General features: G+C 38.0%; 1 protein-coding gene across 1 annotated transcript in view; it reads left to right on the forward strand.

Annotated features, from left to right (window-relative positions):
* trpm5 (transient receptor potential cation channel, subfamily M, member 5) overlaps positions 1-13615 on the forward strand; it is a 64809-nt gene that overhangs the window by 28764 nt on the left and 22430 nt on the right. Inside the window, exons 13-16 of the mRNA XM_041789139.1 lie at positions 8431-8554; positions 8762-8907; positions 12466-12578; positions 12662-12766. Of these exons, the coding sequence (XP_041645073.1) occupies positions 8431-8554; positions 8762-8907; positions 12466-12578; positions 12662-12766 (488 nt within the window). The remainder of the gene's footprint in view (positions 1-8430; positions 8555-8761; positions 8908-12465; positions 12579-12661; positions 12767-13615) is intronic.

Genomic DNA, 13615 nt, shown 5'->3' on the forward strand with positions numbered 1-13615 from the left:
TTGACTAAAGCATTAAAGGAGCTCTTTGTAAGACTTTTGCTATAAAACTTCCCACTTTTGAATATATAATGGTGCGCACTTTATCCCGATGTGAAGAATGAGGCTCTTTATGTCTTCCTTGTTTGCCTGTATAAGCCTGTGGAGTCATTTCTCTGTGAAGAATTCGGGCCAAATTTTCCGCGAAATCTTAACCGAAGTGGCGTCAGGTACTACGTAATGTGCACACCCCCTTGCTCTGTTTATACCTGACAACAGCGTGTTGAATGGAGAAGGCTGCTTCCAGCTAGCTCAGCCCAAACACCCACATAAACGCCGCGAATACATAAAAAACTGAGATAGTTTTATCTGCTGAAGCCCGTCAGGCTAAAAGAGAGTGTGATCGACGCAGGGGGGAATTTAGGATAAATATCAGTGGAGCATTTGAGAAATGGAGGGAGCTTCGCTCGGGATAAATACCGATCCAGAGATGGCCGTCTTTCTGTTGAAAAGGTAAGGCATCACTCCGAACCATGAAATACAATGTAGCGTTTTATGTTGCATAAACCATATGCTACATCACATTAGCTCGCTTATGAAGATGCTATCCAAACAACAAGAATGTCCGTTGCTCATTTAGTGTTTTCCAGATAATACTGCATCTTTTTCTTGCTTCCTGGCACTGGACTCAACTTACTGAGTCTATTCTTGATACTTAGTTTGTAAAATATCTTCAACACATAATGTCAGCTATCTGATATTCGCGGTTGAGGCACCATTATCAGAGCTAAGCAATGTTAGCCCTGTTGCTTCTGCTCTAAAACGCGTCCCATTCAATACACATTACACGTTACACACGTAAAAAGACAATAAAATTGGTCAATGCTGCACTAAGTAGCTAAGTTGTTTATTCACAGAAACGGTCACAAAAATATCGTCCTTTTTTAATCGCCTCATATGAACCAATATTTAATTTTGTGCCATGTCCGCACTAGAGGTTAAAATATACTTTATTCATTTTCATTTTTAGTTCTTAGAACTTTTAAGTGTTACGTCACTTACCTCCTCTGTAGATATGATGCCGGTAAATCACCTTGGTCTGCGTGTGTATCAGCTGATAAACCGGAGGATTGTTCATGAGCAAGGAGCGCGCCGTCGTGGACGAGCAACACAGTGTTGTTGTAGTTCGCCTAATGGCCGGTGGTGTCGCTACGCTGATATTTTTCTAAATCTTGCATAGAGCCCCTTTAAAAATAGAAAAAAGTAGTTTAGGTTTGGCCACCGGTCACAGCCCCGCCCTAAGTTGAAATCTCACAGTTCGCACAACTTTAGATCTCCAGGTTTTCTAGTTTGAGCACAAAAATTCTGAAGTCAATCAGATGAAATCCCTCGAAGGAGTTTGTTTAAATGTGCAAAATGCCCATCAGTGAAAAACGCCAAAAAAAATGTCAAAATTTGACCTTTAACTGTTTGTAGTGCGGTTCCTGTACTTTTCAGAGGATGGTACCTGGAGAGTTTTTTAAATCATGATACATATGTGTACAAATTGCCATGCTCGTAGCTCTTACCCAGTGACCTCGCTTACTTTTGGCACCCCCTAGGGGCCACTGTGTGATAGAATTGCACATTTCCATCACCAGATGTCTATTTCCACTGGGGGACAATTTTGGGGGAAGTTTGGTGAGTTTGGGGCATGTTAAGGCCCCCAGAACAGGCCAGGAGTTGCTGAAAAGAGCAGATACAATAGGGGTCTCGCCGACCAAAGGTTGGTGCTCCTGCCGTAATTAAAATCGGTCATGACTCACCAATCAACATAATTACTCTTTGTTTGCAACTGCTTTCTCATTTTTCTATTTCTCTGCCCAAAACTAAGAGAACTAATTATGGTAATCTCACAGCAGTCACCCGGATGTTTTCCACCACGGTGTCCTATCTCAGACATTATCTAAAATTATGCTAATTACATTCACTGCGTGTACATCTCCCTCTGCAAATCATTCCAGCGCTCAGACTCTGGCCGCTCTCTCTGTGTTCATAATTTGATTTTTTGAAGCATCATTCACGCTGAAGGCCTCATCATAATTATCCTTGCAGGCCCTCTAAAGCTTGAAAAGCTTGGATTAGATATGTGCATACATATGAAGCATGGAATTATAATATACAGCGCAATGTAAAACTATCATTGATCATTTATAAAAGGAGGCATCAAACACTGAGTGTCACTTCAGAGGAGAGGCCTGTGATTTAGTCTGTCCCTCCTTCTTTAGTCATTGTCATCTAAGTCCCATAGATGGTTTTTATTCCAAGAATAGTGTGTAAAACGTGCTTTAAACTGGTGGTCAGATAAATTTACACAATAAACACTGCAGTGCCACAAAAGACCATGACAGCAATTGGAAACTAACAAAAATAGAAACTATAGGATAAACTTTGCATTTAATACCCATAGACTGAGTCTTTTCATTCATTTGACAAACACAAACTCATATTCAAGCATCATTTTAGAAAGATGATACCTTTATTTAACCTTGCAAAGCAGATGGATACTCTGGGTGTCAGACGGTTCAGGCCTCCACGTCGTCCATTAATCCCTGGTAATTGGACACCTCTTCGGGCGTTAGCCCTTACATAATAGAATATTGCATCTGTTTAAACCTTAACCAAGAAACCGGAAATGTGTGGTTTTAAATGCAAAATAATTGATTTTGAACATGCTCTTCAACAACCAAAATGAAACATTTGATCAGAATCAATATAGATCACGGGTGTCAAACTCAAGGCCCTGGGGCCAAATCCGGCCCGTGGAACAGTTAAATCCGGCCCGCAAGATGATCACATATTTCTGTTCTAACTGGCCCATCAGTACGAGGTCTGCAAATGTAAACTTAACCTTGAGGATTTTAAGATATCCTTGTTAAGTCATAAAATCTGATAAAGTAAGGAGTAAACATATTTAGATAAGAAGACAGGAATGTGTAAAAAAAAATTGTGTTTTAATCTCATATTTTCAATTTTGCATCTCACAATAAGGACTAAAATTTAGTATTATGACTTTTAACTTCATACTTTGAGAACTTCAACTCATAATTTTGACTGAAGATTTGGCACATTTTCCATGGGCTCAACCCGCATACTCAGCTCTGCTGCTCATCCCACAAATGCATGATCCTCACAAATGTGGCATCATTTAAAAGGGTAATAAACAGGCTTTCTAACAGTATAAAATTTATCACCAAGAAATATTGTTACAACAAAGAAATAATGTACCAAACACAAATTGCCTTACTTTTTGTTTTAAGTTTATTTTTACCTTTTTTTACTAATTATTTTGTATTTTATGTCATATTTTCAACTCCAAACTTTGACCTCATATTCCCATAGTTTGACCTTTTAGACTCACATTTTAGAATTTTGAATCATATTTTGACTTTTAATTTCATGAACACACATTTTATTTCATATTTTAACTTCTAAACTCATTATTTTGACTTTTTTTCTAATTTATTTGCCATTAAAAACATTTTTTCAATTTCATGTTTTTACCCTTTGGAACTTATAAATTTACTTTTCTCAGATTGTGAGCCTGTAAACTCATCTTTTTAACTTTTCAAATTTCAAAATTATTTATCAATGCTAAGTTTTTGTCACATTTTATCACTGATGAACTGAGGTTGACAGTTTATTGTTAGAAAGGTGACCCTGTTAGGCCCTCAGGTTAGACCTGGTCCAGAATCCATCCCCTGCTGTCACTGAGTTTGACACCCCCAATATAAGCCCCGTCCACACAGAGACAAATTCAGGAGTATACGCAAAATTTTTATGTCGTATAAGCGTTTCATCCACATGGAAACAGCGTTTCGGGTGACTGTAAACGATACTTTTTAAAAATAGGTCCCAGAGTGCATAAATCTGTGAACGACTACCGTTTCGTCTCCGTGTGGATGGCTATCCGCATCTTTCTTGAACATATTACATCACACATAGCTCTCAAGGCGCCTGCGTGGGTCTGGCCAAAACAATAATGGCGGACTACACGGTTGTATTCGTGCTGTAGAAGCTACTGAGCTTGTTATGGCTTTTACAGCAAATTCTGATGCTCCTTTACCACCACCATGAAAAGCAAATGCCATATGTTCTTAAATCCAACACGGAGAACAACCAGAAGGGCAACTAGAAGAAAGTTTGCGTCAGTTTTCTGTGAACTTCTTCTCCTTCGGTGCATTTCCGTGGCAGCATTACAGCGACACGTACAGGCTTGGCATATGCACTACAGCGTTTTCAGTCGTTTCAGTGGTTCCGTGTTTACGCGGATATTTCCTGAGACCATTCCATTTTTATGGAAAACTTTTTCAAAACGAAACGGCAATATATCGTTTTCATCTCCGTGTGGACGGGTCCATAGATAATTCAGTGGCCCTACATTTTATCTATACATTTTAATTACAAGGGTTTGATATCAGTTGTGATTTCACAGTGTTTTGTACCGAGCTATTTCTTGTTTGGGAAATGACTGTGCAACAATGCTCCTGTAGACAGAATCGTAGGACAGAGCCAGGCCACCTGTGCTCTCATTTCCAGTAATTATGCAAACCTCGCCAACCTCCACCTGCTTAGTTAGAGGATATTACACTGTACACCACACACGGAGCATTTAACTCCATAATAGACTATTCCGATAAATTACCAGAAGGCATACTCTCAAACTTATTTATTTGCCATTTGAATTACACTAATTACATTTATGTAGACAGCTTTTCCTTCCATGGCTCCAGTTAGGTTTAATATACAGAAAAAAGAAGAAGTTAAACATAAAGATGGATTGTACCACCATCATGTCTGGATGTTGAAATAAAGCTGGAATTTGATAAAACTCCAGCTTAGCAGTAGACTATAAACAAGGGAAATAAGTGAACCCATGTCTGCCAAAAATACACACAGTACATAAGTGATACAGTAAGGCTTATTTTACAGAAATATAGGGTAAAACATGCTGTGGCTTTTTGTGAGCTTATTCTCTACTTGGATGAGATATTTTATGGAGCAGTGCTGCTGCAGACCGAGTCATTGTACAGACAGAGCCAAGCCATCTGTGTTCTCATTTCCAGTCATTATGCAAACGAAGCTAACCTGCTGGCTCTGGTATCTCACTGCATGTACAGATATGACAGTGGTATCTGTCTCATATTCTCTGAAAGAAAACAATAGATCACATTTTTCTCGATGTCACTGATATTCAAAGGAGCATATGAGGATTTTCAGGCCCTTATGTAATAGTTAAACTTTAATAAATAACCTAGCCTGCTTCATTATTTCAGACTATGACATTATCCTGCTTTTATTTGTGACAGGTGTCAACATGGGAGAACTCTTTGATTATTTCCAACCAAAACTTGTATGCAGGAAAGATATAAAAGTTTATTACACAGAAAAACGATACCTGGGGGATGTATCATAAAAAATATCTCATCACAGCCAGGCTTTCTCTGTGTAAATGAGCTTGACAGAGCTTTAAAGACCCTGTAAAGTGAAAATGAATCTGTATTTAGGTTTGTTGTATGACAGGTCACTATGTTTTGAACCCAAATGAACACGCCACAAACACACCCTCCCCGCTGTGAGCACGGTGGTGGCATCATCATGCTGTGGGGATGCTTCTTGGCAGTTGGCCCTTGAAGACAATGAGCTGAAGCATACAGAGAAAGCCACACACAGATGGTTTAAAGACAACAAGGGGAATGTTCTGGAGTGGTCGAGTCAAAGCCCAGACTTCAGTGCAATAGAGAATTTGTGGCTGGACTTGAAGCAGTTTTGCACAGAAAAATGGAGTAAAACTGAAGTGCAAGCCTGACTGAAACCTGTCCACACAGATTTAGAGCCAAACTTGAGAAGTGCTATAGTTGAAGGTAGTTCTCCCTTCAGGAGCAACAAAGATGTCTACAAAGAAGAAGCTGAAACTCTGAATTTAAAGGATGAGCACAGTCTTGGAGGACAGAGCTGGTTGAGTTGTGGCTTACCGTTATGCTTGCTCGCCCACTTTACAATGTTACTGTGTGTCCATGTCAAATAAATGCTAAAAAACAAAAAAGAAAAAACAGAAAAGCACTTGGAAAGCACAGACCTCCGCCATTAGCCCTATCTCCCAATAATGAAGAAACCTTTAAAAACATTCCTGGATCCATCCCCATGTGCCCCCCACCACAGCATTTGCCAATTACTCCCTCTCCACTGGGGTGGAAACACGGTGAGGCAAAGCATTGGCTTCGCTACGGGTGGACTTTCATGGCAGAAGCGTTGCCTGCTGGTGCCAACAGATACACTGACAGTCTCACCCATGGTCTCACCGGATGACTGAAAGTCATGTCAGATGGTAAATATTCCTCTATTCCTCCCAGTATTATGAGTATTCTCGCTACAATTCGGTGTCTTTCTCTCTGTTATGCTCCGACTTGTCCCCTCGACTAGGCGTGCGTCTTTCAAACTCTATAAACTCCAAAACCTTGAATAGAAACACACCCAAAAATGTTACTGAGGTTGAAGTTACTTATGTCCGCCATCTCCTGGTGTAAAGTGGTAACAGCGCAGACCTGCGCCATTAGCCCTATCTCCCAATATTAATGAATCATTAAAAAAAATCCTGGATCCAGACGGTGATCCGGATCACTCCCAAAATCTAATGAGTTATTCCTTATGCCATTTCTGACATTTCCTGAAAATTTCATCAAAATCCGTCCATAACTGTTTGAGTTATGTTGCCAACTAACTAACTAGCAAACGAACAAACCCACCTGATCACATAACCTCCCTGGCGGAGGTAAGGACTTAAAGGCTCCAAATCTGAGATAAAAAGTCAACTTTATAAGTCCTGAAGGTCAAAATACAAAATTAAAAGCCAAAATAAGGTTTTAAAGGCAAATATATGAGATAGAGACCTAAAATCATGAGTTTAAAGGTCAAGATATGACATAAAGTACAAAGTCAAGAGTTTAAGAGTCAAGATAGAAGATAAAAATCAGAATTGTGACTCTAAAAGGTCAAAATATGAGATAAAATTCTAGATCAGGAGTTGAAAAAGTGAAAATATTGGATTCAAAGTCAAAGTAATGAGTTTAAAAGGTCACAATATGATTTAAAATAAAAATTGTGAACCTAAAAGGTCACAATATGAGAGAAAAGGTCAAAATTATGAATTTAAAAGGTCAATATATGAAATAAAAGGTCAAAATCCTAAGTTTAGGTCATAATCTTGGGATGCAAAATGAAAATATGAAATGAAAACACAAATTAATTCTTTCCCTCATTCCTGACTATTTCTACTCTCTACTTTTTCAGATTTTTATGACTTAACAAGGTTTTTTTTTTGTTTGTTTGTTTTTAATCTTCAAGGTTAAATTTACATTTTTATACTGGAGGAAATCTGCAGACCTCATTCAGGTGAGCCACTTCTAATTAAAATGTGAAATGATCTTGCGGGCCAGGTAAAACTGCACCTTGGGCCGCATTTGGCCCCCGGGCCTTGTGTTCGACACCCGTGATATAGATCTTTCATTGTAAGAGAGCCCATAAATGCAAACCTGCAGCACTGTGGGGGAGAGGGAGAATTCCCTGTATATAATAACTAAAAATACATGTTTAAAAACCTGTTTTTTTCTCCATGGTTTTGATTTGAAAACTAAACATGCAGCAGCAGCAGTCTAGTCAAAGAGACTGAGTCCTAAATGAGGATCAGCTTTTACTTGAAGTTTCACAGCACATGCAGGTTATTGACACCAACAAGCAGAGATGATGGTACGTTATTTTTCAGATCACTCTGTGCTTTTAATCACATCGTGTAACTCAGAGTGAAGCCGCTAAGGACTTGGAATTCCCTTTGAATCATCTCAACAAAGTCTGAAAAGATTTGATTTTCATCGTGCACTGATATGAAATGAAATCATCGTTTGGAAGGAAGGAAGAGAGGAAAAAACATCAAAAAGCCTTGAAAACTGAAGACATGTTTTAGAAATGTTTAGCAGAATGAGTGAGAGTAAATGGGCAAAATCGTGCAGAATTACTGGAACAATCGAGAGAGCTGAGGTGGTTTTCTTCTTCTCAGATGGATAGAATAATGCCACAAATCCAAAAACGATCTTGCATCTCTTCACATTCATCAAAAATGCAATACTGAAATGCAAAAGTTAGTACTTTCCATCACAGCCAAACTAATTGCCAGCAGGTTCAGTGGACATGACAACAACTACAACCTCCAGCTCTTGAATTATTTATCACATGTAAATACAGGTGTTATTTACATGAGGGAGAAAATATCAAGCTGGGCCTGCAGAGACAGTTGTTGGACTTTCAGGTGATAATAATTGCAGCCTGATGCTCACAGTCCTTGCCATTAAGGAGCAGAAAAATCCTCAGATCCCTCTGTCAGACCCATTTCTTAGATCCAGCTTTCTTTTAATCCTTCAGGGCCCTGAGGCTGTTGCGGCAGCGCTGGCGGGTTGTAAGATTCTGAAAGAGATGGCACGACTCGAGTCGGAAGCTGAGTCTGCAAGGAGCATGAAGGAGGCCAAGTATGAGCAGTTCGCCCTTGGTGAGTACACAAACTGTTTGACGACAAAAGCTGACAGCGTAATCAGAAAAATAAAGGTCAAACATCGCATGAAGTGCATTCAGTGCGTTCAACAATTCAGAAATGCAAACGCTAACGACTTCCATGGGAGGGAAATGAAATATACATCTGGTTGTGCAAGTTTTTCAAGTGTCTGACAATGAGCACATGCTGTTCCTATTGTGGCAGATGTCTTTGGAGAGTGTTACTCCAACAGTGAAGACAGGGCTTATGCTTTGTTAGTGAGGAGAACTCACTGCTGGAGCAAATCTACGGTTCTAAACTTGGCAACTGAGGCGGATGCAAAATCCTTCTTTGCCCACGATGGAGTTCAGGTAACAAGTCGACACTTGCATAAGCGCTGTTAACCCTTTCAGTTAAGGTTTAAATATGGTACACAATACACCTTTAACTTATCAGTTAGTCCTAGTACTAGCTTAGGTGAGTAACTAACTGCTGCTTAAGGTAAAAACTGAATACAGAGTAACTTCTCAGTGTGATGCTCCAGTTAGAATGGGAGAAAAAGAACAGAGTAGGTAATGAATAAATCATGATTTAGTAATGAGCAACTATCTAGAATGACGATCAGCTGAATCCAATCAGTTTCTTTATAAAACTTGGTGAATTAAGCCTTATTTGTTCGTCTGCATCAAGTGTATGCCTTAGCTTAAGCATGCAGCCCTGAAACCATGTAGAAGTCTACACATGTTAACCCAAGGGTGTCAAACTCAATCACAGCAGGGGCCGGATTCTGGATTTAGGTCTAACCTGAGAGCCTAACCAGGGTCAACATTTAACCATAACTTTCAACCTCATTTTCACCAGTGATAAAATATATATATTAAAAAAAAAAAATTAGCACTGATGATAAATCATTTAGAAATTCAAAAAAAGTAAAAATGATAAGTTTACAGGCTCAAATCTGAGAAAAAAAAATCCAATTTATTAGTTCAAAAGATAACACGACATTAAAAATAGAAAAATAATGTTTTTAAAGAGCAAATATATGAGTAGAAAGTTGAAATTATAAGTTTGAAAGGTCAAAATATGAGATCAAATTTCAAGTCATGAGTTTAAAAGTGAAAATATGACTTAAAATTTCAAATTGTGAGTCTGATGGTTCAAAATATGGGATTAAAAAGCCAAAAATTAGGAATTGAAAATGTCAAAATATGAGCAAGAATTCAAAATTATTACTTAAAAAGTTAAAACTATGACTTAAATTTAAAAAGGTCTGACTGTAAAAGGTCAAAATATGATATAAAAAGTACAAAATATTCATTCAAAATATCAAAATATGAGAAAAAATTGAAATTATGAGTTTAAAAGTCAAAATACGGGATTAAAAAGCTAATGTAAGGAGCTGAAAAGGTCAAAATAAGACTTAAAATATAAAATTAGGAATCTAAAAGATAAAAATATGACATATAAACTCCATACTAAGTTGAAAAGGTCAAAGTATGAAATGAAAAGTCAAAATCACAGTTTGAGTCATAATCTTGAGATGCAAAATTGAAAATATGAAATCAAACACAAATTAATTTCTTTCCCCACATTAAAGTTTTTATGAAACCTTTCTTACTTTACTTTTTCAGATTTTTATGGCTTAACAAGGATATTTTAAATAATCAAGTTGAAGTTTACATTGTTATACTGGAGGAAATCTGCAGACCTCATACTGGTGGGCCAGTTATAATACAAATTTGATATGATCCTACGGGCGGGATATAGCCATTCCACAGGCCGGATTTGGCCCCCAGGCCTTGAGTTTGACACCTGTGTGGTAACCTGACACAGCAGATAGACTGATATATTTCACATCCATGGTGGCCCATGGTTGGAGTTTGGGAAAAGATCCTTTGGAAAAATCTAGAAGGGTGACTGGTCGAGTAATCTGTCACATCCATTGCTGGACAATCACAGCAACAAACACATGAGTTGTAGGAATGCACCGCAAGGGGGAATGCCTCATAATACAACCTTTGACATTATCACTGTTCACCATGGGAGGAGCCAGCTGGTAAATTAAACGCTTGCCAAAGTTTGCCAGTAAAGGAGAAAAACATTTTTTCAAGACTCCGGTTCTTCTTTTTTATTTTTTCTCTTTTTGTATTTGCTTTTTTGTTTTGTTTTGTTTTTTTTTTGTTTTGTTTTTTTTTTTTTTTACAATGGAGGATGAACTACAATTTATAATTATATAATAAATATTTTGCAGCAGGTGAAATATTTCATGGTAGTTGCAATTTTTTAGCAGCAGCTGAAATGTTTATTTTCCAGGAAATAATATGTTTTGTAGTGTCCAATTATTTGCAGGAACTATTGCCCAGCCTAACTTTTTCAATGTTTGTGTACAGGCATATGTTTCTGCAGCTGCTAAACTGTTTTTGTAGCACCTGAAATGTTTTTGTAGCACCTGAAATGTTTCTGCTGCAGCTGATATGTTTTTGCAAGAGCTGAAATGTGTTTGCTGCAGATGAAGTGTTTTTGCAGCAGCTGAAATGTTTCTACAGCAGCTGAAATGTTTTTGCCGAATCTGAGATTTTTAAGGTGCAACTGCTAAACTGTTTTTGCACTAGCTGAAATGATAGTTTTTGCAGCATATGAAATGTTTCTACAGCAGCTGAAATGTTTTTGCAGCATCTGAAATGTTTTTGCAGCAGCTGAAATGTTTTTGCAGCATCTGAAATGATAGTTTAGTAGGTAAGAATTTATTTACTGCAGTTGAAATGTTAGTTTAGTAGATAAAAATGTGTGTGTAGCTGGTGAAATACCTACCGGCAGCAGGTTTGTTTTGCAGTAGCCAAAACCTTTACTTGATACCTTCAGTTTCAGTTTCCATGGTTTCCTACACACAAACCAACACGCAGGATCAGGGACAGACCCAAAAATGGCTCTGTCAGGTAGCTTTGGTCATAGTACTGCAGAGTGAAGCAAACACCAGACTGTGCCTTAAAGAGGCTGAGCCCTTTCAGAGAAGCTCTAGCATAGATTTGATGCAGAAGTACAAATCAGGCTCACCCATTAACCACCAAAAAAGTGTAATGAAGAGTTACAAATCATCCACATTGTAACCAATTATTAACTAGCAGTTAATTCATCATCCCTTTCCTGGTTAATTAGCGTTTTGTGACACATGAATTATGCCATTTGTGTAGCTTCTGTGAAGTGTTACCAAATTTTATTTCCTGTCATAGTATCTTTAACTTTTTCCCAACATTTCCACACCATTAAGTGAGTTAGACTTTCTATTTTGCTGCTTTGTGTACATGAATACTGATAAACCCTGCAGTTGTTTAAAACTTTAGCCATTACTTTTTTCAAAGTGACTTTTTTGCAGCTCACTGGACTCCTATTCAGCCTAAACATCCAGCAGACGTCCTTGTCATTACAAAGTCATGATTGAAAGTTAATTGGTATGCAGTGTCAGCAGGGAAAGTTTGCACGCAAAAAAAAACTCTTGACAGTGAAGTAATATTTTATTTAAAGCGCACGGTTGGAGTAATATATCCGTTTTTAATGGGACTCTGTTAATTGAAATTCAGTGCATGTGCAGTGTTTGCAGAGAATTTTACTGGCCTGTTTTACTGACAAAGGCTGGACAAGCATCAGGTGTCCCTTCATGTCAGTGAGCTCATAACAAACTGCAGTGACAGAGCTGTGGAGAAGGACTCATGCCACATAAAAATGGTTTAATAGGGAGGGAAAATTTGCATTTTTTCTATTCCCCAGCTTGAATGGCTTCCTGTTTGGAGCTTTTAAGGATATAATCCCCAACATAAAATGCATTATAAGACTCACTGTGCCCTCTTGTGGTGATCTCAACTGAAATGTGATGCTCCTTTTTCTAAACTCTCTCTGATAACAGAAACTACTCAAACATTTGACTTTAACAGGCTCTGCTCACTAAGATCTGGTGGGGGTCAATGACAACGGACACGGCCATCTCCAAACTCGTGGTGTGTTTTTTCTGCCCACCTCTCATCTGGACCAATCTCATCAAGTTCAGGTGATCAGTCTTCTTCAGTAGCCTTGTATCAGCACCATGGATGCTTTCCTCATCGCTCTCCATGTGTTTGTGTGTTTCTTTAGTGATGAGGACCTTGACAACCGAAGTGGCCGCGAGCAGTTTGCAGAGCTGGACAGCATGGACACAGAAAAGGCTTTACTGCTCACTGATGATGATGATGATGCTTTGTGAGTTTTGTATAAATTTCACTCTGATTTTATCATCTAATCCCAAAATAGTGTTTGTAAAATAACAGTTAAGGTCACTCAGATGGCAGCAGAGTCTAGGTCAGTATTTAAATCTACTGTTCATTTGTTTCCAGCAGAAATCTGCAAAGCCACCTACACTCTCTTCTCCGATATTTATCTCTTTAAACCTCTGCAGACTTTTTCTTTGGAACCTTGTTGCCTCTGAAGGTGCTGATTCATTCTTATGATGAGGAAGCTAGCACCATTATAGAATCCATTCTGCAATAGTGGTACTCAACCTGTGGCCCTAGAGCACGGGTGTCGAACACAAGGCCTGGGGGCCAAATGTGGCCCATGGTGCAGTTTTACCCGGCCTGCAAGATCATTTGATATTTTAATCAGAAGGGCTCACCCGAATGAGGTCTGCAGATTTCCTCCAGTATAAAAATGTAAATTTAACCTTGAAAATTAAAAAAAAAACCTTGTTAAGTCATAAAAATCTGAAAAAGTAGAGAGTAGAAATAGTAAAAAGGGAAAGAAATTAATTTGTGTTTTCATTTCATATTTTCATTTGCATCCCAATATTTTGACCTAAACTTAGGATTTTGACATTTTATTTCATATCTTGACCTTTTAAATTCCTAATTTTGACCTTTTCTCTCATATTGTGACCTTTTAGGTTCACAATTTTTATTTTAAATCATATTGTGACCTTTTAAACTCCTAACTTTGACATTTAGTGCAATTTTTCACTTTTTCAACTCCTGATCTAGAATTTTATCTCATATTTTGACCTTTTAGAGTCACAATTTTGATTTTTATCTTCTATTTTGACTTTTTAAATTCCTA

The sequence above is a fragment of the Cheilinus undulatus genome, linkage group 1 (assembly GCF_018320785.1).
Source record: "Cheilinus undulatus linkage group 1, ASM1832078v1, whole genome shotgun sequence".
NCBI lineage: Eukaryota > Metazoa > Chordata > Actinopteri > Labriformes > Labridae > Cheilinus > Cheilinus undulatus.